This window comes from Lagenorhynchus albirostris, chromosome 2 (assembly GCF_949774975.1).
Source record: "Lagenorhynchus albirostris chromosome 2, mLagAlb1.1, whole genome shotgun sequence".
NCBI lineage: Eukaryota > Metazoa > Chordata > Mammalia > Artiodactyla > Delphinidae > Lagenorhynchus > Lagenorhynchus albirostris.
In genome coordinates, this window is record NC_083096.1 from 65222281 (window position 1) to 65245554 (window position 23274).

General features: G+C 41.0%; 1 protein-coding gene across 1 annotated transcript in view; it reads left to right on the plus strand.

The window, feature by feature from the left end:
* LOC132515427 (leucine-rich repeat-containing protein 37A3-like) overlaps window positions 1-23274 on the plus strand; it is a gene marked incomplete at its 5' end in the record, with an annotated part of 65547 nt that overhangs the window by 10364 nt on the left and 31909 nt on the right. The window contains 3 exon segments of the mRNA XM_060141848.1: window positions 3575-3646; window positions 4191-4210; window positions 4213-4261. Coding sequence (XP_059997831.1) covers window positions 3575-3646; window positions 4191-4210; window positions 4213-4261 — 141 coding nt within the window.

Here is a 23274-nt window from a genome sequence, read left to right on the forward strand (position 1 = left end):
TAAATTATTTACCCCATTTTGGAGAATATCAGTGAGGGAGGGGGGGCCACACTATGAAGGCAAACTGAGCTGTGGTCACAGAGCCGCCCTAACGCTCCCCCAGTCAACTAGCATTGGTTTCCTTTAGATAGCTATGTACACGCAAAAGTTTACACACTTCAGGGTGTTGTCATCACTTTTTGCTATGTACTAGAATCCTGGCAGCTTCTCAGATTTAGAAAGGCGTAAACGCTAAAAACAAAAATAACTTGGGTCTGCCCTTTGCCATGATTTAGGGTGGCTGTTTTATTTGTAATAGTTCAAAATTTTGAGACTGTCACACCTAGCAGCTACTATATTTTCTTCTCCCAACTGCATCTTATTCTTCCCACCTGTAGTATTTTCTCCCATTCTATATGTTTTTTTCACTTTCTTGATAGTGTCCTTTGAAGCACAAACTTTTTAGTTTTTATAAAATCCCATTCATCTATTTTTCCTTTGGTTGTTTGTGCTTCGGGTATTACATCTAAGAAACTGTTGTCTAATGCAAGGACTACTCCTGTGTTTTAAGAGTTTTATAGGCTTTGCTCTTACATTTGGATATTTGATCCATTTGGAGTTAATTTTCATATATGGTGTGAAGTGTAGGAGTGCAGCTTCATTATTTTGCGTGTGGATGTACAGTTGTCCCAGCATCATTTGAAAAGACTCTTCTTACCACATTGAATTGTTTTGGCATGCTTGTTGAAAATCAATAAACCATAAATATGAGGGTTCATTTCTATACTGTCATTTCTGTTCCATTGATTTACATGTCCTGTCTTATGCCAGTACCACACTGTGATTGCAGTAGCTTTGAACTGAGTTTTGAAACCAGGATGTGTGAGTCCTCCCACTTTGTTCTTTACCAACATTGTTTTGGTTATTCTGTTTCCTTGAATTGCCATATGAATTTTAGAATTAGCTTGGCAATTTCTGGAAAGAGGTCAGCTGGGATTTTGATAGGATTTGCAATGGAACCATGGGTCGATTTGGGAAGTAGTGACATTTTAATATGACTATCTTCCAGTCCATGAATCCAGCATGTCTTTTTATTTATTTAGATCTTCTTCAATTTCTTTCAACAGTTTTTTACTTTTCAGTGTGAATCTTGTACTTACTTGGTTAAATTTTTCCCTAAGTATTTTATTTGTTTTGATGCTGTTACACATGGAATTGTTTTCTTAATTTCACTTTTGGATTACTCATTGCTGGTGTGTAGATATCTTTTTTTTTTTTTTTTTTTTTTTGTGGTATGCTGCCTCTCACTGTTGTGGCCTCACCCGTTGCGGAGCACAGGCTCCGGACGTTCGCTCAGCGGCCATGGCCCACAGGCCCAGCCGCCCCGCGGCATGTGGGATCCTCCCGTACCGGGGCACGAACCTGTGTCCGCTGCATCGGCAGGCGGACTCTCAACCACTGTGCCACCAGGGAAGCCCTAGAAATAATATTGATCTTATATCCGGAAACCTCGCTGAATTCATTTATTAATGCTAACAGTTATTTTCCTAGATTCCCAGGAATATGTCTTGTGGTCTTCCAGTTTCCCAGGAATACATTGGAACATTTCAGTCTCTGTGGACATCTCATTCCTCAGCTTTTGTTTTTAAGCTTCTTGGTTGGGCTGTTTTTTGCCCCAAACTGTTATCCATTGTCTCATGCAAGTGCCATGTTAAAATATTTGCTTCAAAATGTTTTCTGAAATGCCACCTGAGGAGAGGCTTTTCTCACTAGCCTGCTCGTGGTCAGGTCAAAGACAAGCCTTTCACGTGAGGTCTTCCAGGGGACCACCAGACATGTAAAACAATGACAGTTCCTTGGGAATGAGTCTTTTTGAAGGACCTCCCAGACCATGCTGCTCCTTCTGATACCAGGGATGTGGGCTGTTTTTCAAGGCTACCACTGGCATGGAGAGCAAAGGTCAAGGACAAGTTCAAGCAACACAGATCTCATTGTTCTTACAGAAAGTAATTTGTTTTCCTTGAATAAATTGCTCCCCACTGTGTTGCGAGCCTGTTGGTTAAATTTCCAGAGTTCAGAAGAAGTTGATTCTGACCATTTTTGCCAGTTTTGTTGTTGTTGTTATTGTTATTGTTGGTTCTATGGAGGGATGAATTTTTAGATGTCCTTCCTCCATCATTTTATTACTGATTTTCCTGCAATGTTTTTTAAAATCTCTAAAGTCTCAATGACCATAGGCTAATTAAATATTTATTATGGGAGATGATTAAGGAAAAAATAAATAAAAAGAAAAATAAATAAATAAATAAAAAGAGAAAATATAATTCTCATAGAGGCTTTCCCAGATGGGTAGATGAAGTTTGAAAAGGTATTTCTATATTTAGTGCTCTCCAAATTAAGGTTAAAATGACAGATATTTTAAAAACCCCCCTTTATTTTTTTCATTCATGTTAAACACAGGCTTTAGAGTCAGAACTGAGTTCAAATTCCAGCTCTGCTTCTTACTAGCTTGATGACTTAGGACAAGTTATGTAACTTCTCTGTGCCTCTGTTTCCTCATTTGTACAGTGGGGTAATATATCTATCACATAAGTTTACTGTGAGGATTAAACGTTAAATGCTGATCACAGATCCCTGGCAACCCAAAAGATATTAGTTTTGATGATTATCTTTATAATATTCTGCAAAAGTACACTAATAATTCTTGAGTAGAGTTAACCTAAAGTCATATATTCTTTTCTTTCTTCCTGTTTCTTTTGGGTTTTTTTTTTCCCTTATTTGGTTTACAGAGCAAGGGAAGAAAAAAAAAAAAGAAAGAACTAAGAAGAAAATCTATTCCAGCATTTTGGAATAAAATTTTGTTCCCCAAAATTAATTTGTTTATTTTATTGATATATAAACAAAATGTTATTTATTTATTCAGCAAAGATTTATTAAATACCTAGTAAATATATAGCCACTATGTCAGGCACAGTAATAATAATGACAATAAAGTGTGGTCCCTGCTCTGAAGTTGCTGACAGTCTAGGACACTGACAAGTAAACCAGTGATTACATACACAGTAACAAAGGCTATGATACTAGAATACACATGGGACTATGTGATGGTAGTATGGCTTTCACCAGTTCCTCTTGGATTTATCTCTTCTTTGGCTCCAGAAGCAAGGAATTAGACCTATTTTTGTCTTTAATTAGGTAGTTTAAATCATGAAATTTTCAAAAAATGTGTAGCGATGAAAGAAATCACCTTGAATTATGGAGGACATTAGAAATAGTACTTTTTTACAGAGCAAGGGCTTCCTACCAGTATAGTCACTTCGAGGGTTTTGAACCTGAAAAGTTCTTTGGCATATTTTTTCTATGCTAGCCAGTTTTTTTCTATTTTTTTGTTTGTTTCTCTCCTCCACTTTATCATCTAGAGACCTGCCTAGTGCCCAATGAAAGGGTGTTTTACAAATTCTAATGGTGATTTATAGGTAAAGTGAGAAAATGGTTTTTTTTTTGACCTTCAAGTTCCATACCAAAAAAATTGAATATAAGCTTTCATGGAAGTAATTGAAAATGCAGATAATTTTCATTCCATTCCATTTTTCAGAATTCTCAATCGTAATCCTTTGACAGCAGTTGAAGATTCTTATGTTTTTACATTGCCAGCATTAAAATATTTGTAAGTATTGCAACAGTTTCATGGCTCATGAGATAATTTCTGCTCCTTCTTTCTTTTGTCAAAGATTGAGTACTTTGGCTAAAAAGTCATAATTTAGATTTTACCTGGGTTATTGAAAATAAGAATTATTGGCAAAGAAAAGGATTAAGAAAGAATATATACGGGTAAGACAGCCAGCAGAGAATGAGAACAGTGTTGAAGAACACATATAGTTATGGAAGATGTAGATGAATGTAGGAATATTATTTAACCCAGAAAGCAAAAAGGAATAAGGGGACATTATTTTTTTAAAAAAACAGTGATCAAAGAGGTAGATGCAATTGAAAATGAGAAGTTCGGATAATAAAAAATGATTCTGCTGTTCAGCACCAAGGTCATTCATTTGATGATGCAAATTTAAATTTCTTCAATAAGAGCTTTTTGGAATTATCGTCTATGGCAAGTCAGAAGCCAGAATTGAAGTAATCACATGTTAAGTATCTTCTTAAGTGTAGAATTTTTGTCTTTGGGTTTTATATCATGCATGTTTGGGCTTCTCCTTCAGAGACATGGGAACAACACAAGTGTCACAGCAATTGAAAGCATCCTCATGATGACCCTTGAATTGGAAAAACTGTAAGTTGATTTTTCTTACATTTATTTTCACTCATTTGTTTTTTTTATGTTTGTTTTATTATTTTCTTAAGTCAGGTTTACTTATGTACATTTTCATTTCACAAAATTCACTGTTTTTAAATGTACAGTGTGCTGTGTTTTGACAAACGTATAGTTAGTTCTGTAGCCACCACCACATTTGAGGTAAAGAACATTTCTGCACTCCCAGAAGACCCCTCATGTCCCTTTGTAGTCAATCCATCCTCCTCCCACTACCAGCCCCTGGCAAAAACCAGTCTGACTTTTGTCCATGTAGTGTTGCCTTTTCCAGAAAGTCTTATAACAAATCATGTGGAATGGAGCCTTTTGTTTTTGGCTTCTTTCACTTAGCCAGTCTCTTTGGAGATTTATCTGTTTTGTTGCACCTGTCAGTATTTCATTCCTTTTTATTGCTGAGCAGTATTCTAGTTGGGTGGATACAGAGTTTGTTTACGCATTCAGTGACTGATGAACATTTGAGTTTTTTCTAGTTTTTTGGTAGTTTTGAACAAAGCCTCTGAAAACACATGTGTGTGTGAACATATGTTTTGTGCGAGCATATGTTTTCATTTCTTTGGGGTAAAATACTTAAGGGTGGGATTGCTTCATCATATGCTAAGCACATATGTAACTTTTTAAGAAACTGCTAAACTGTTTTCTAAAGTGCCTGTGCCATTTTGCTTTCCCACTAGCAGTTTATGCGAGCTTCAGTTGTTCCACATCGTCACCTGATCCTTATATTTGTTTTTTAAAAAAATTTAGCCTTTCTCGTAGGTGTGTAGTTGCATCTCGTGGTTTTTGCCACATTTTGCATTTCTGTAATAGGTGATGATGTTGAGTGTCTATTGATGTGCAAATATCTTTTTAAAGAAGTGTCTGTTCAAATCCATTTTTAAATTGGATATTTATATTGAGTTTTAAGAGTGCTTTATATAAAAAGCAATGGAAAAAGTCCTTTCTCTCAGATATGTGTTTAGTAAATATCTTTTCCCAGATTGTGACTTATCTTCATTGTATTACAGTGTCTCTGAAGACTAGAAGTTTTAAATTTTTGATGATCTCTAATTTAGCAATTTTTCTTGTTTTTCATATTTGTTTATTTGGCTGTTCTGGGTCTTAGTTGCGGCAGATGGACTCCTTAGTTGCGGCATGCATGTGGGAACTAGTTCCCTGACCAGGGATCGAACCCGGGTCCCTGCATTGGGAACTCAGAGTATTAACCACCAGGGAAATCCCTTAGCAATTTTTCTTAGATGGTTTGTGCTTTTCTGTGTCTTATCTAAGAAATCTTTGTCTGAGACCCCATTGTCTAACCCAAAATCACAAAGATTTTCTCCTATGTTTTCTTCCAGAAGTTGTATAGTTCCATTTAGGTCTATGATTCATTTTGAGTTAATTTTCATCTATGTTGTGAGGGAAGGGTCAACTTTCATTTTTTTGCAGTTTAAAAACTATTTCTGTAGGACCCTATTGTGACAGTTTATTACACAACTTACTGCACCTTAAACTGTACCATCCCCCCTCCAATATGGCAAGCGAATAGAAACTTTCTGTTATGCCAAGGCTAGGTGAGGGGATTGCATGAGATTAGTATCCAGAAAGGGCACTGTATTTAGCAGTCTGTTCCAACCGTCTTTGTCAGGTCAGCTGACAAATGAGTGTCTTCACCATGCCATCACACATTGGTCACTGCTCTAGCCTCATCTTCCTCAGCCTCCAACAGCATCTGCCACAATTGCGATCCCTCTCTTGTCAGCTAGATGCCTTCCTCTCTGGATATTAAAAATTATCTCCCTATGTAACTACAATACTGTTAACACACAGTATTGAAGAAATTAAATTCCTGCACAATAATATTACCTAATAAAGAGTTGCTGTTCAATTTTCCCCAAGTGTCTCTCTCATATAACATCATTTCTTTTAACAGGTTTTTGAGGTATAACTGACATACAGTAATCTGTGTTCACACACACGCATATATAAACACCATGAAGACATCACCAAAATCAAAATGTCCATCTCCTCAGAAAGTTTCTTAACATCTCTTTGTAATTCTTCCTTCCCATTGTTCCTGCCCTTCCCAATCACCATGCAACCATTGCTCTGCTTTCTGTTTGCATTTTCTAGAATTGTATGTAGATGGAATCATACAGTGTATACTTTCTTCTAACTGGTTTCTAACTCAGCATGATTATTTTAATTTTCATCCATATTGTTGTATATATCAGTAATTCATTTCTGTTTATTACCGAATAGTATTGCATTATATTGATGAACCACAATTTATCTATTCACCATTGATGAACATTTGAGTTGTTTCAGACTTTGTCTATTACAGATAAAGTCGCTATGAATATTTGTGTACAAGTCTTTGTATGGATGTATACTTCCATTTCCCTTGGGCAAATACCTGCAAGTAGAATGGCTGGATCATTGGTGAGTGTATGTTTAAGTTTTTAAAAAATACCTATTTTCTATAGTGGTTTGATCATTTTACATCTCTACCAGCAGTGTATGAGAATTGCATTTTCTTCACGTTGCGGCCAGCACTTGCTATGCTCAGTATTTTTAATTTCAGATAGTTTAATAGGTGTGTAGTTGTATCTCACTGTAGAATTCCTAATGATTAATCATGTCAAACGTCTTTTCATATGCTTATTTTCCATCTGTATATCTTTTTATCTTTTATCTATATTTTTCTGGAGTTTTGAGAGTTCTTTATATATTCTGGAAATTACTCCTTTATCCAATATGTAAGTTGCTAAGTATTTTCTCCCATTCTGTGACTCATCTTTTTGTTCTCTCAGTAGTGTCTTTTGCAGGGCAGAAATTCTTAATTTAGATAGTGTCTAATTTATCTATTTTTTTCTTTCATGGATTATGCTTTTGGTGTTGTATCTAAGAAATCTTGCCTAACTCAAGGTCATAAAATTTTCACCTGTTTTGTTCTAGAAGTTTTATACTTTTATGTTTTACATTTAGATCTTTGAACCAATTTGAGTTCATTTCTGTATATGGTTTGGATGGAAGTTCTTTTTTTTGTTTGGTTTTTGCACCTGTATATTCAATTGTTCCAGCATCATTTGGTGAAAAGACTATCATCTCTCCACTTAAATGCCTTTGAACCTGAAAGTCAGTTGTTCACGTCTCTGTACTTCTGAACATTCTGCTCTCTTCCTTTGATCCTTTTGTCTATCTTTACACTACTATCACAATGTCTTCAAAGTGTTACTTCATAAGCCTTGAAATCAGTTACTGTTAGTTCTTCAACTTTGTTCTTTTTCAACGTTGTTTTAGTTATCCTAAATTTTATTTCCACATGAATTTTAGAATTAGGTTTTCAATTTCTATAGAAAAGCCTACTGGTATTTTGATCTATAAATCAGTTTGGGGAGAAATGATGTCTTAACAATATTGAATCTTCTGATCCATGAATACATTTTATCTCTTCATTTATTTAGGTCTTCCTTACTTTCCCCCAGCAATATTTTACAGTTTTCACTTTGCAAGTCTTTTACATGTTTTGTCAGATTTATTCTAAGTATTTTATATGTTTGATTCTATTATAAGTAGTATTTTAAAACTTTGATCTCTGATTGTTTGTTGAGATAAATTAATCTTTTTGTATGTTCATCTTGTACCCTGCAAACTTGAGAAACTCATTGATGAGTTCCAGTAGCAATTTTGTAGATTCTATCAGGTTTTCTCTATCATCCTGTTATGTGGAAATAAACATAGGTTTAGTTCTTCCTCTCCTTTCTGAATATCTCTTTTCTTTTTGTTGCCCTATTGCACTGGCTAGAACCTTCAGTGCAATGTAAAATAGAAATAATGAGAGCAGACATCCTTGCCTTTGTCCTGATACTGGCGAGCAAGTTCTTTGTCCTTCACCATTAAATATGATGGTAAGTTTTTTGTAGAAGTCATTTATCAAGTTGAGGGAGTGTCCTTCCATTCCTCGTCTGCTGAGGGCTGTTTTTTTTCTTTAATCAGGAATGGATGTTAGATTTTTTCATTCTTTTCCTGCAGCTATTGCAATGATTATGTGATTTTTCCCTTCTTTTGTTTTCTTAATTTGTTTATTTATTTTTGGGCTGTAGTGGGCCTCCATTCCTGCACGCAGGCTTTCTCTAGTTGTGGCGAGCAGGGACTACTCTTCATTGCAGTATGCAGGCTTCTCATTGCGGTGGCTTCTCTTGTTGCAGAGAATGGGCTCTAGGTGCACGGGCTTCACTAGTTGTGGCACATGGGCTCAGTAGTTGTGACTCACGGGCTCTAGAGCTCAGGCTCAGTAGTTCTGGTGCACGGGCTTAGTTGCTCCGTGGCATGTGGGATCTTCACTGACCAGGGGTCAAACTCATGTCCCCTGCAGTGGCAGGTGGATTCTTAACCACTGCCCCACTAGAGATGTCCTGATTTTTCTTTTTTAGTGTAGTAAGTTGGTAAATTGATTTTCAAATATTAAACCAACCTTTCATTCTTGAGATAAACCCCACTTGATCATGATGTATCATCTTTTTATATATTATTGGATTTGATATGCTAAAATTTTGTTAAGATTTTTTGCCTCTGTGTTCATGAGAGATATTGGTCTATAGTTTTCTTGTAATGTCATTGTCTAATCTTGATATGGTGAAAGTTGGCCTTATAAATAAGTTGGGAAATATTCCCTTCTCTTCAACTTTCTGGTAGAGTTTGTGTAGACTTGGCATTATTTTATTCCTTAAATGTTCAGTAGAATTTATCAGCTAAGCCACCTGGACTTGAAGCTTTCTTTGTTGGAAGGTTTTAAACTGCACACCCAATTTCTTTAATATCTGTATTCTTGAATAAACTTTGGTAGTGCATGTGTTTCAAGGAATTTGTCCATTTCATCTTGAATTTATTGGTATAAAGTATTCTATATATTCTCTTATTATCCTTTTAATATCAATAGTATTTTTCTGTTTCCATTTTATTTATTTCTACCTTGATCTTTATTGTGTTCTTTCTTCTCTTACTCTGTGATTAATTTGCTCTCGTTTTTCCAGTTTAAGGTGGAAGTTGAGGAAGCTGAGTACCGCATTAGCAATAACCCACATGTTGACATATTATGTTTTCAGTTTCAGTGAGTTCAAAATAGTTTCTGATTTCCCTTTTGATTTCTTCTTTGACCACAAAGTTACTCAGAAGAGTGTTGTTTAGTTTCCAAATATTTGGAAGTTTTTCGGATTTGTTAATTTCTAATTTAATTCCATTGTGGTCAGAGACATATATTGAATGACTAAAATCCTTTCAAAAATTTTTTAAAGTATTTTTTTAAATTAATTTTTTCTGCGTTGGGTCTTCATTGCTTCGCCTGGGCTTTCTCTAGTTGTGGCAAGCAGGGGCTGCTCTTCGTTGCAGTGCATTGGCTTCTCATTGGATGACTTCTCTTGTTGCAGAGCACAGGCTCTAGGTGCGTGGCCTTCAGTAGTCGTGGCACACAGGCTCTAGAGTGCAGGCTCAGTAGTTGTGCCATACGGGCTTAGTTGCTCGGCGACATGTGGGATCTTCTCGGACCAGGGATTGAACCCATATCCCCTGCATTGGCAGGCAGGTTGTTAACCACTGAACCACCAGGGAAGTCCCTATTCCAGTATTCTTAATCTTTGTGTAGATCCATATTCCAATCTGGTGTCATTTTCCTTTTGCTTAAAAATACTTCTTTTAACATTTCTTATAGTGAAATTCTACTTGTAAAGCATTCTTGCAGCTTTTGTATGTCTGAGACAGTCTTTATTTTGCTTTTGTTTTGATACATCTGGGTATAGAATTCTAGCTTGATAGAATTCAATTCACTACTTTAAAGATGTTATTCCACTGAGTTCTCATTTACATTGTTTCCAACAAAAATTCTGCTGTCATTGATATCTTTGTTCCTCTGTATGTAGTGTATAGGTTCTTCCTCTGGCTGCTTTTAAATTTTTCTCTTTATTCCTGGTTCTGGGCAATTTGATTATTTTTTGTGCCTTGGTGTAGTTTTGTCCATGTTTCTTATGCTTAAAGTTCATTGATCTTCTTGACTTTGTGGCTTTGTAGTGTTGACCAATTTGGAAAAATTTTGGCTCTTATTTCTTCAAATGTTTGTATTTCTCTTTTCCTTCATGGACTCTAAGTTCACATGTATTAGGCCACTTGAAGTTGTTGCCCAGCTCACTGATGCTGTATTCTTTTTTGTTGTTGTTTTGTTTTGTTACTCTTTTTGTTTCATTTTGGATAGTTTCTATTACTATACCTTAATGTTCACTGACCCTTTCTTCTGCAGTGTCTAATCTGCAATTAACCTCATTCAATGTCTTTTTCATTTAGCCATTGTTTTTAATTGCTAGAAGCTCAATTTGGGACTGCTTTATGTTTTCCGTGCCTGTACTTAACATTTTCAGTGTGTTGTCTGGGTTTTTGAACATATGAAATACAGTTATAATAACTTTTCTTCATGTATAATAACTTTTTAAATGTCCTTTTCTGCCAATTCTAACATCTGTATAGATCATGGGTTAGTTTTGATTGGTTGCCTTTTCTCCTCACTATGGGGCATATTTTCCTACTTCTTTGCATGCTTGCCAATATTTCATATGATCCCCGATACTGTGCGTTTTTGTTTCTTGTGTACTATATATATTTAAATTCTTGTAAAATGCTTGGGCTTTGTTTTGGGTGGAATTAAGTTACTCAAAACAATTTTATTCTTTTAGGTCTAGCTTTTAAGATTCGTTGGGTAGGAGTCCAAGTAGCCTTTAGTCTGGAGCTCATTATTTGCAACTACGGAGACAAGTCTTTTCTGAGTATCATGAGGTTTTCCAGTTTGACTTGTAGGAACAGGTACTATTCCTACAACCCTATGTGATATCCAGATATTCTTATTATTAATCCTTTCATGTGTTTCTTTTCCTGGCATCAAGTAATTCCTCCCACAAATTTACTGACAAATACTTTGTTGAATTCTCAAGAGATCCCTCTGCATATCTCCAGAGTTCTTTGTCTGTGCACTTCTTTTCTCTCTGATTGTCTGCTTTGTGAACTCTAGTTACCTTGATTTTCCCAGACTCTCAGCTCTATTTCCTCAGTCAGGGAATCCACCAGTCTCTGCCTGCACTTCTTTTCCCTGTACCATGACCTGGAAACTCTCTCAGAGAAGTAAGTTAGGGCAATTATAGGGATCACTTCATTTATTTCCCATCTCCTGGGGATCACTGAACTTTATTGCCTGAGGTCCAGTTCTTGAAAACTGTTGTTTCATATGTTCTGTCTGATGATTTCATTGTTTCAGGTGGGAGGTTAAATTGGTCCTTGTTACTTCATCTTGGCCAGAGCCAATAACATTCAAGTCTGTTTTATTTTGATACAGGGTCCAATTAAAGTTTGTTTGGAAGGGAAGAAAGTAGAGAAAGAAAAGGTGGTTATGTTCTGAAAAATGAAAACATTTTGAAAGTTTTTCCTGTACAAAATAATTATTTCAGTTCAATTTTAATCAGTCAAGGACACTTCAAACGTATCCATGTTTGGGCTTTAAGAAGTCTATCTTCCTGTGAAATGTGAGAGGAAAGGATTCCGTATTGATACTAAAGATTTTGGAAACCTGATTATAACAACAGATCCACTCCTAAATGAGGCCAATCTTGGAATCAGTTCCATTTAGAAACCATTATGTGCTAGGCACTGGAAATAGGATGAAGCTCCTTCTCTCTTGGAGTTTAGGTGTTAAAGGTGTAGCAGACAATTAAAAAGAACTAAAATTAAATAGATTATAAGAAGGACTGTGAAGAAAGCAAACTGGGTGCTAGTTACAGTATTTCAAGAACATTACTTAACATGCTGACTTTAACATTCTAAGTGTCTTCTCCATATGTGCACACAGGGTAGACCTCTGAAAAGTGACACTGTAGTTTTTTCTAGATTAATGGCTCTGTTGGGACAAGTTGGGATGGGGGAAGTCTTCCCATGCTAATGTAAAGGGCCATTCACTTGGTTTTAGACTCTTTCCCAGAATGAATTGCTCACCTGCCCCAAACCCCTCCTACAGAAGTTCTGGAGTCATCACTGATTCAGTGGTGACCCCTAATAACAGAGTGGTGTATGAATAATGAGACGTGAATACTGAGAGTTTGGAGGAAATGGCAACATTTTCGCATAATTGTAAGGAGTGTCCCCCTCCCGCCACCCTATCTGGTGCTCATTTTGCAGGTCAGCTACTTTTCTTGTCAGCCGTGTGGCCAGAGGGAGGAAGAATGTCTCTCAGACTTCAGCTTTGAGGAGGAAGAGTTCAGATTGCCAGAACTGGACTAGCCCTTTTGAATTTCCCAGAATGCCAGGTCCTTTGGTTTCCACGGGAAGCTCTGCATCCTTCCCAACCCCCCTCCACCCCTGGGCTGCTGGAGTTTGGGGCCACTCGGGTCTGCAGGCCAAATCCCGCCTCATTGTTTGGGGCCAGGGAGGGCAGGGCGGGGTTGGGAAGAGGGCCCGGCAGGAGGTAATTGTTGCCTTTGCAAGGGGAAGGATGGCTTGCGCCCTGGGGACTCTGGGAAAAAGGCCCACTCTGGTGGCGCGGATTGGATCTCCGCACGAGCCTAATAACTGTGGTGCAACTAAAGATGTCATAAATAACGGGTGGGATGTTAGACGGGGCCGGGGTCCGCGGTTGCTAACGTGAGCCCTCGCGTCCCGGTGCTGGCATAGCAGTTCGGTTTGGCTCTGAAGGAGGATGTGGCTCTGGCTCCTCACTGGCCTGGGTCCCTGCGCCTGGGAGCCGCCGCATGTTATGTCCTGGCTGTGCCTCTGTGTCGTGGCTGCGTCCCATGGCTCTTCCTCACATGGCAAGGCCTGTGGTTTCTAGTCTAGGCAGTTCAGCCTCCGGGGTGGGCCATGGGCACCGTGCAGGTGACCCCCAACCCCGCAAGTCTGACCGAGGCTTTGTATTCACACGTCTCAGAACCCCTCCCAAATTGCCCCATGCCCTTACATCCCTGGCAGAAGTCGGGGGCTTTAATTACTTGATGTCCTTGTCTCCAGTCCAGATGTTGGCCCCACCTCATCAGGAGTTGACTGAGACTGGGGTTCCATACCCAGACACGGATTTGGTTGGAGAGCTGCCTACAGGGCCAGATCAGTTTGCTGTTCCACATCAGAATCTGAATAACAAGCAAACCCAGTATCAAAAGTTTCCAGAGGCAGTTCCAGTGCAAAAGCTCCCAGAGGCAGTTCCAATTCTAGACTGGGATCAGAATTAGCCCTTGTTTCTGCCTTCTGGACACAAAAGTAAGACTAAAGACATAGGTCTAGATCAGGCTGAAGATCATCAGTCGTTTGAAATACTTGTTCCACCTCTAGGTAGTAAGAGCTCAAAACCAATGAAGTTTATGGTTTCACCCCCAAACATGAAGAAAGATCTAGTTCAGCATCAGTGGCTTGCCAAAGTTGTTGTTGGAACTACAGGCCAATTTCAAAAAACAACACTCAGGGTCTAGAACAACAGTTGCAGGGTGATTATTTAGATCCCATTATGGATGCCATTTAACCTGAGGAGAGCATACGTAGGGATTTTTTTGGGAGCCCAGATAAAACTATGGAACCCCCAGAGGAAGCTGAAACTTCTCCATCCAAGCGGGAGGCCCAACCTCTTCATCCAGAGCTTAATGAGGAGGCTAAAACTTTACCCCAGCAGGAGCCCCCTGCTCAGCATCCACAAAGCCCTGAGGAGATTGAATCCTTTTCAATCTTTCAATCTTTTGAAGTTCTGCCGCTTTTCCTGTGCTTTAAGGGAGACTCCAATCTATCTCTTGAAACCTGTTTCCTGCAGTTCTCCCTTGGTTTCAAATCCTCTTCTATGCCTTACCTCAATATATTTTTCAACGATAGTTCTCCTTTATAACTCTGCAGGTTTCTGAACTGCAGTGCCCTGATTTCCATTTCTCAACTGGCATTTTTGTGAGCTGGCCACAAAACCGCAGGATTGCTTTAGGTCCTATTCTGGTTCCGGGGCGGCAGGCTGAGCCTTTGGTTAATTCTTCTCATGATGGGAAATTAGAGTCACATGCCCGTCCAAACACCTACAGCAATTCGCTCATTGGTTCCCCCTCATCCGGTTTATCCTCCGCACTAATTGCACACTGTGCAAAAATGAGGTTAAAGGCGCTGACTCTCCACATGAGGAAATTGTTTGTAAAGCAGCTGAAAAGGCAAACCCGAGCAGCAGGCGAGGAAAAATGAGGTGCGTTTTAGAAAGCTTTCCCGATCACACAGTGTACCATCCTCTGGGTTTCCCATGCATCTCTTAGCTGTAGGAAGACTCCCTTAAACCTGGAGAGCTGGGACCCATGGAATGCGGAGCACGCAGTATTGCTTTAAAGGGTATGCATTTGCTCACCCAACTTCACCAATCCTCTCAGCCCTAAGCCTCCAGCCTTATGTCTCATCCAGCTGTGGGTGTGGACATGGTCAATCCAGCGTGCATCACAGCCCCTGGACGAATTCTGTAAGAATTTCTCTCTCTTTCACTCTCTTTGTGTTTTTTTGTGTTTTGAAATTTATTTTTATAATGGGCTTTAGCCGATTTTCACTGCAGTGTTTCCGCCGCTCTACACACACTTGATTCCCTTACGGAGACATATCAATACGTAGGTTTTAAGATTCTTACTAGTCACATATATTCCTCTGCGGTGCCTAGGGGGTGTTGAGTCCAGTTCATTGAGCAAAGAGTAGGTCTTGTCTATTACGTATTTGGTTTATGGAATGGTATCTGTGCTAATTTCAAACTCTGATTTTACACGTCACCCCACCTCCCCTTTCCCCCTAAGCAGGCATAAGTGCGTTTTCTAAATGTGTGACTGTGTTCTGTTTTGTAATTCAGCTCACGTATAGCCCTGTTTACATTCCGTCTATGAGGGATATCTTATGATAAGTTTCTTTTTCTGCGTGATTTCCTTCACTTTGAATAATCGTACCTAAATCTCCTCGTTATGCTGCTGCTGGCCTTATGACATTGATTTCATGGCTGGGCGATATTCCATTGTACATAAGTACCACAACTCCTTTACCCGTTTTTCTCTTTCCTGCGATATTTAAGGTGTACCGAAGTCGAGGATTTTGTAAACAGAAGAGCCCTAAACTTTGGGGTGGCTGTGTCTTGTCGATCTTTAGGTTTCCCAAGATATGTGCCCATGAGTGGAAGCGCCCTATTCTCTGTAGCTCTCTTTTTTACATGTTTCAGGAAACACCGTACACTTCTCTAGAGTAGCTGTTGGCAGTTTACCTCCCGCCCATCAGGGTAACAAGGCTACCTGTTCTCCATGGCCTGACCTGCCTCTCTCCTTTTTACAATTTTTTCCGATGGCCCTTTGGACCGGAGGGAAGGGAGACTTCCTAGTTGTGGGGATTTGCATTGCCCGCTTGCTTGGTTGGCCAAAAAGGGCGTATGCGTTGTTTGCTGAATATATTCAGGAAAGAACGCATACGCCCTTTATGGCGAACTGCAGCGATGTGGAATTTCTGCCGCCTTTGATGTGCTTTAAAGGAGACTCCAATCTAATTGGTGAAACCTGTTTCCTGTAATTCTGCCTTGGTTTCAGCTCCTCTTCGTTGCCTTACCTGAATATATTTTTTAGCGAAAGTTGTCCTTTTTAACTCTGCACTTTTGTGAATTGCAGTGCCCCTGCGTTCCATTTTTCAACTCGCTTTTTTTGTGAACTGGCCGCAAAACCGCAGGATGGCTTCAGGCCCTATTCTGGTTCCGGGGCGGCAGGCTGAGCCTTTGGTTAATTCGTCCTCCTGATGGGAAATTAGCGTAACATGTGCCCGTCCAAACACCTACAGCTATTCCCTCATTTGTTCCCCCTCATCCCGTTCATCCTGCGCACTAATTGCAGACTGTGCGAAACAGGAGGTTTAAGGCGCTGACTCTCCAAATGGGGAGATTGTTAGTAAAGCGGCTGGAATGGCGAACCCGAGCACCAGGAGAGGAAAAATGAGGTACGTTTTAAAAACCTTTCTCGATCACACGGTGTACCATCCTCTGGGTTTCCCATGCATGTTTTAGCTGTAGGAAGATTCCCTTAAACCTGGAGAGCTGGGACCCATGGGATGGGTAGCGCGCAGTACTGCTTTAAAGGGTCTGCGTTGGCTCACCCAGCCTCACCAATCCTCTCAGCCCCAAGTGTCCCGCCTTACGTCTCATCCAGCTGTATGGGTAGATGAGGTCAATCCTGGGTGCATCACAGCCCCTGGACGAATTTTGTAAGAATTTCTCTCTCTTTCACTCTCTTTGTGTTTTTTGAAATTTACTTTTATAATGGGCTTTAGCTGATTTTCACTGCAGTGTTTCTGCCGCTGTACAAACACCTGATTCCCTTACGGAGACGTTATCAATTCATAGGTTTTAAGACTCTTACTTGTCACATATATTCCTCTGCGGTGCATAGGGGGTGTTGAGGCCAGTTCATTGATCAAAGTGTAGGTCTTTTCTATTCCATCTTTTGTTTATGGAATGGTATCTCTGTTAATTTCAAACTCTGGGTTTATGCATCACCCCACCTCACCTTTCCCCTTAAGCAGGCATAAGTGCGTTTTCTAAATGTGTGACTGTGTTCTGTTTTGTAATTCAGCTCACGTGTAGCCATGTTTACATTCCGTATATAAGGGATATCTTACGATAAGTTTCTTTTTCTGTGTGATTTCTTTCACTTCGAAGAATCGTACCTAAATCCTCTCATTATGCTGCTGCTGGCCTTATGACATTGATTTCATGGCTGGGCGATATTCCATTGTACATAAGCACCACAACTCCTTTACCCGTTTTTCTCTTTCCTGCGATATTTAAGGTGTACCGAAGTCGAGGATTTTGTAAACAGAAGAGCCCTAAACTTTGGGGTGGTTGTGTTCTGTCGATCTGTAGGTTTCCCAAGATACATGCCCATGAGTGGATGTGTCCTATTGTCTGTAACTCTCTTTTTTACGTGCTTCTGGAAACACCATACACTTCTCCAGAGTGGCTGTTGGCAGCTTACCTCCCGCCCATCAGGGTAACAAGGCTACCTGTTCTCCATGGCCTGTCCTGCCTCTCTCCTTTTTACAGTTTTTTCGGATGGCCCTTTGGACCGGAGGGAAGAGAGACTTCCTAGTTGTGGGGATTTGCATTGCCCGCTTGCTTGGTTGGCCAAAAAGGGCGTATGCGTTGTTTGCTGAATATATTCAGGAAACAACGCATACGGCCTTCTTGGCCAACTGCATCATTGTCGAAGTTCGGCCGCCTTTGATGTGCTTTAAAGGAGACTCCAGTCTACCTGGTGAAATCTGTTTCCTGCAATTCTGCCTTGGTTTCAGCTCCTCTTCGTTGCCTTACCTCAATATAATTTTCAGCGAAAGTTGTCCTTTTTAACTCTGCTGGCTTGTAAATGGCAGTGCCCCTGAGCTCCATTTCTCAACTCGCTTTTTTGTGAGCTGGCCGCAAAACCGCAGGATTGCTTCAGGGCCTATTCTGGTTCCGGGGCGGCAGGCTGAGCCTTTGGTTAATTCTTCCTCCGATGGGAAATCAGCGTAACATATGCCCATCCAAACACCTACAGCTATTCTCTCACTGGTTCCCCCTCAGCCCGTTCATCCTCCGCACTAACTGCAGACTGTGCGAAACAGGAGGTTTAAGGCGCTGACTCTCCAAATGGGGAGATTGTTACTAAAGCGGCTGGAATGCCGAACCCGAGCAGCAGGCGAGGAAAAATGAGGTGCGTTTTAGAAACCTTTCCGGACCACACCGTGTACCATCCTCTGGGTTTCCCATGCATCTCTTAGCTGTAGGAAGATTCCCTTAAACCTGGAGAGCTGGGACCCATGGAATGCGGAGCACGCAGTATTGCTTTAAAGGGTATGCATTTGCTCACCCAACTTCACCAGTCCTCTCAGCCCCAAGCGTCCGGCCTTATGTCTCATCCAGCTGTGGGTGTGGACATGGTCAATCCAGGGTGCATCACAGCCCCTGGGCGAATTCTGTAAGAATTTCTCTCTCTTTCACTCTCTTTATGTTTTTTTGTGTTTTGAAATTTATTTTTATAATGGGCTTTAGCCGATTTTCACTGCAGTGTTTCCGCCGCTCTACACACACTTGATTCCCTTACGGAGACATATCAATACGTAGGTTTTAAGATTCTTACTAGTCACATATATTCCTCTGCGGTGCCTAGGGGGTGTTGAGTCCAGTTCATTGAGCAAAGAGTAGGTCTTGTCTATTACGTATTTGGTTTATGGAATGGTATCTGTGCTAATTTCAAACTCTGATTTTACACGTCACCCCACCTCCCCTTTCCCCCTAAGCAGGCATAAGTGCGTTTTCTAAATGTGTGACTGTGTTCTGTTTTGTAATTCAGCTCACGTATAGCCCTGTTTACATTCCGTCTATGAGGGATATCTTATGATAAGTTTCTTTTTCTGCGTGATTTCCTTCACTTTGAATAATCGTACCTAAATCTCCTCGTTATGCTGCTGCTGGCCTTATGACATTGATTTCATGGCTGGGCGATATTCCATTGTACATAAGTACCACAACTCCTTTACCCGTTTTTCTCTTTCCTGCGATATTTAAGGTGTACCGAAGTCGAGGATTTTGTAAACAGAAGAGCCCTAAACTTTGGGGTGGCTGTGTCTTGTCGATCTTTAGGTTTCCCAAGATATGTGCCCATGAGTGGAAGCGCCCTATTCTCTGTAGCTCTCTTTTTTACATGTTTCAGGAAACACCGTACACTTCTCTAGAGTGGCTGTTGGCAGTTTACCTCCCGCCCATCAGGGTAACAAGGCTACCTGTTCTCCATGGCCTGACCTGCCTCTCTCCTTTTTACAATTTTTTCCGATGGCCCTTTGGACCGGAGGGAAGGGAGACTTCCTAGTTGTGGGGATTTGCATTGCCCGCTTGCTTGGTTGGCCAAAAAGGGCGTATGCGTTGTTTGCTGAATATATTCAGGAAAGAACGCATACGCCCTTTATGGCGAACTGCAGCGATGTGGAATTTCTGCCGCCTTTGATGTGCTTTAAAGGAGACTCCAATCTAATTGGTGAAACCTGTTTCCTGTAATTCTGCCTTGGTTTCAGCTCCTCTTCGTTGCCTTACCTGAATATATTTTTTAGCGAAAGTTGTCCTTTTTAACTCTGCACTTTTGTGAATTGCAGTGCCCCTGCGTTCCATTTTTCAACTCGCTTTTTTTGTGAACTGGCCGCAAAACCGCAGGATGGCTTCAGGCCCTATTCTGGTTCCGGGGCGGCAGGCTGAGCCTTTGGTTAATTCGTCCTCCTGATGGGAAATTAGCGTAACATGTGCCCGTCCAAACACCTACAGCTATTCCCTCATTTGTTCCCCCTCATCCCGTTCATCCTGCGCACTAATTGCAGACTGTGCGAAACAGGAGGTTTAAGGCGCTGACTCTCCAAATGGGGAGATTGTTAGTAAAGCGGCTGGAATGGCGAACCCGAGCACCAGGAGAGGAAAAATGAGGTACGTTTTAAAAACCTTTCTCGATCACACGGTGTACCATCCTCTGGGTTTCCCATGCATGTTTTAGCTGTAGGAAGATTCCCTTAAACCTGGAGAGCTGGGACCCATGGGATGGGTAGCGCGCAGTACTGCTTTAAAGGGTCTGCGTTGGCTCACCCAGCCTCACCAATCCTCTCAGCCCCAAGTGTCCCGCCTTACGTCTCATCCAGCTGTATGGGTAGATGAGGTCAATCCTGGGTGCATCACAGCCCCTGGACGAATTTTGTAAGAATTTCTCTCTCTTTCACTCTCTTTGTGTTTTTTGAAATTTACTTTTATAATGGGCTTTAGCTGATTTTCACTGCAGTGTTTCTGCCGCTGTACAAACACCTGATTCCCTTACGGAGACGTTATCAATTCATAGGTTTTAAGACTCTTACTTGTCACATATATTCCTCTGCGGTGCATAGGGGGTGTTGAGGCCAGTTCATTGATCAAAGTGTAGGTCTTTTCTATTCCATCTTTTGTTTATGGAATGGTATCTCTGTTAATTTCAAACTCTGGGTTTATGCATCACCCCACCTCACCTTTCCCCTTAAGCAGGCATAAGTGCGTTTTCTAAATGTGTGACTGTGTTCTGTTTTGTAATTCAGCTCACGTGTAGCCATGTTTACATTCCGTATATAAGGGATATCTTACGATAAGTTTCTTTTTCTGTGTGATTTCTTTCACTTCGAAGAATCGTACCTAAATCCTCTCATTATGCTGCTGCTGGCCTTATGACATTGATTTCATGGCTGGGCGATATTCCATTGTACATAAGCACCACAACTCCTTTACCCGTTTTTCTCTTTCCTGCGATATTTAAGGTGTACCGAAGTCGAGGATTTTGTAAACAGAAGAGCCCTAAACTTTGGGGTGGTTGTGTTCTGTCGATCTGTAGGTTTCCCAAGATACATGCCCATGAGTGGATGTGTCCTATTGTCTGTAACTCTCTTTTTTACGTGCTTCTGGAAACACCATACACTTCTCCAGAGTGGCTGTTGGCAGCTTACCTCCCGCCCATCAGGGTAACAAGGCTACCTGTTCTCCATGGCCTGTCCTGCCTCTCTCCTTTTTACAGTTTTTTCGGATGGCCCTTTGGACCGGAGGGAAGAGAGACTTCCTAGTTGTGGGGATTTGCATTGCCCGCTTGCTTGGTTGGCCAAAAAGGGCGTATGCGTTGTTTGCTGAATATATTCAGGAAACAACGCATACGGCCTTCTTGGCCAACTGCATCATTGTCGAAGTTCGGCCGCCTTTGATGTGCTTTAAAGGAGACTCCAGTCTACCTGGTGAAATCTGTTTCCTGCAATTCTGCCTTGGTTTCAGCTCCTCTTCGTTGCCTTACCTCAATATAATTTTCAGCGAAAGTTGTCCTTTTTAACTCTGCTGGCTTGTAAATGGCAGTGCCCCTGAGCTCCATTTCTCAACTCGCTTTTTTGTGAGCTGGCCGCAAAACCGCAGGATTGCTTCAGGGCCTATTCTGGTTCCGGGGCGGCAGGCTGAGCCTTTGGTTAATTCTTCCTCCGATGGGAAATCAGCGTAACATATGCCCATCCAAACACCTACAGCTATTCTCTCACTGGTTCCCCCTCAGCCCGTTCATCCTCCGCACTAACTGCAGACTGTGCGAAACAGGAGGTTTAAGGCGCTGACTCTCCAAATGGGGAGATTGTTACTAAAGCGGCTGGAATGCCGAACCCGAGCAGCAGGCGAGGAAAAATGAGGTGCGTTTTAGAAACCTTTCCGGACCACACCGTGTACCATCCTCTGGGTTTCCCATGCATCTCTTAGCTGTAGGAAGATTCCCTTAAACCTGGAGAGCTGGGACCCATGGAATGCGGAGCACGCAGTATTGCTTTAAAGGGTATGCATTTGCTCACCCAACTTCACCAGTCCTCTCAGCCCCAAGCGTCCGGCCTTATGTCTCATCCACCTGTGTGTTTTTGTAAGGTCAATCCTGGGTGCATCACAGCCCCTGGACGAATTCTGTAAGAATTTCTCTCTCTTTCACTCTCTTTGTGTTTTTTTTTTTTGAAAATTTTTTTATTATGGTGTTTAGCTGAATTTCACTGCAGTGTTTCTGCTGTGTTTGTGCCGCTCTGCACACACTTGATTCCCTTACAGAGACATATCAATACGTAGGTTTTAAGATTCTTACTAGTCACATATATTCCTCTGCGGTGCCTAGGGGGTGTTGAGTCCAGTTCATTGAGCAACGTGTAGTTCTTGTCGGTTACATATTTGGTTTATGGAAGGGTATCTCTGTTAATTTCAAACTCTGGTTTTATGCATCACCCCACCTCACCTGTTCTCTTAAGCAGGCATAACTGCGATTTCTAAATGTGTGACTCCATTTTGTTTCGTAATTCAGCTTATGTGTAGCCATGATTACAATCTCTCTATAAGTGATATCTTATGATTAGTTTCTTTTTCTGCGTGACTTTTTTCACTTAGAATCATCGTACCTAAATCCACTCATTATGCTGCTGCTGCCCTTAATACATTCATTTCATGGTTGAGTGATATTCCATTGTACATAAGTACCACAACTTCTTTATCCATTGTTCTGTTTCCTGGGATATTTGAATTGAACCGAAATCTAGTTTCTTGAACACAGAAGCCCTATACTTTGTGGTGCCTGTGTGTTATTTTTAGTCTTCCCATGATATTCGCCAGTGACTGGAAGTGCCCTATGCTCTGTCTCTCTGTTTTTAAATGTTTTTGGAAACACCATCCACTTCTCCCGAGGGACTCTCGGCATTTTACACCGCGTACATCCCCGTAATTAGGCTCCCTGTTCTCCATGGCCTGTCCTGCGTTTCTGTTTTTTACACATTTTTCAGATGGCCCATTTGAGTGGTGGGAAGTGAGATTTCTTTGTTGTGCGTATTTTGTTTGCCCGCTTGCTTGGTTGGCCAAAAAGCGCGTATGCGTTTTTTCCTGAATATTCAGGAAAAAACGCATACGCCCTTTTTGGCCAACTGCATCATTGTCGAAGTTCTGATGCTTTTCATGTGCTTTAAAGGATAGACCAATCTACCTCTTGAAATCCGTTTCCTGCAATTCTGCCTTGCATTCAGAGCCTCTTCGTTGCCTTACCTCAATATATTTTTCGTCGTTAGGTGTCATTTATAACTCTTCAGCTTTGTGAATTGCACTGCCCCTGAGCTCCATTTTCCAACTCGCTTTTTTGTGAGCTGGCCGCAAAACCGCAGGATTGCTTCAGGCCCTTTTCTGGTTCCGGGGCGGCAGGCTGAGCCTTTGGTTAATTCTTCTTCACGATGGGAAAGTAGACTGACATGTGCCTGTTGAAACACCCACAGCTAGTGTCTCATTGGTTCTCCTTATTTTTGTTTATCCTCTGTACAAATTGCAAACTGTGCGAAACAGGAGGTTAAAGGCTCTGATTCTCCAAATGGGGAGATTTTTAGTAAAGTGGCTGGAATGGTGAACCCGAACACCAGGAGATGAATAATGAGGT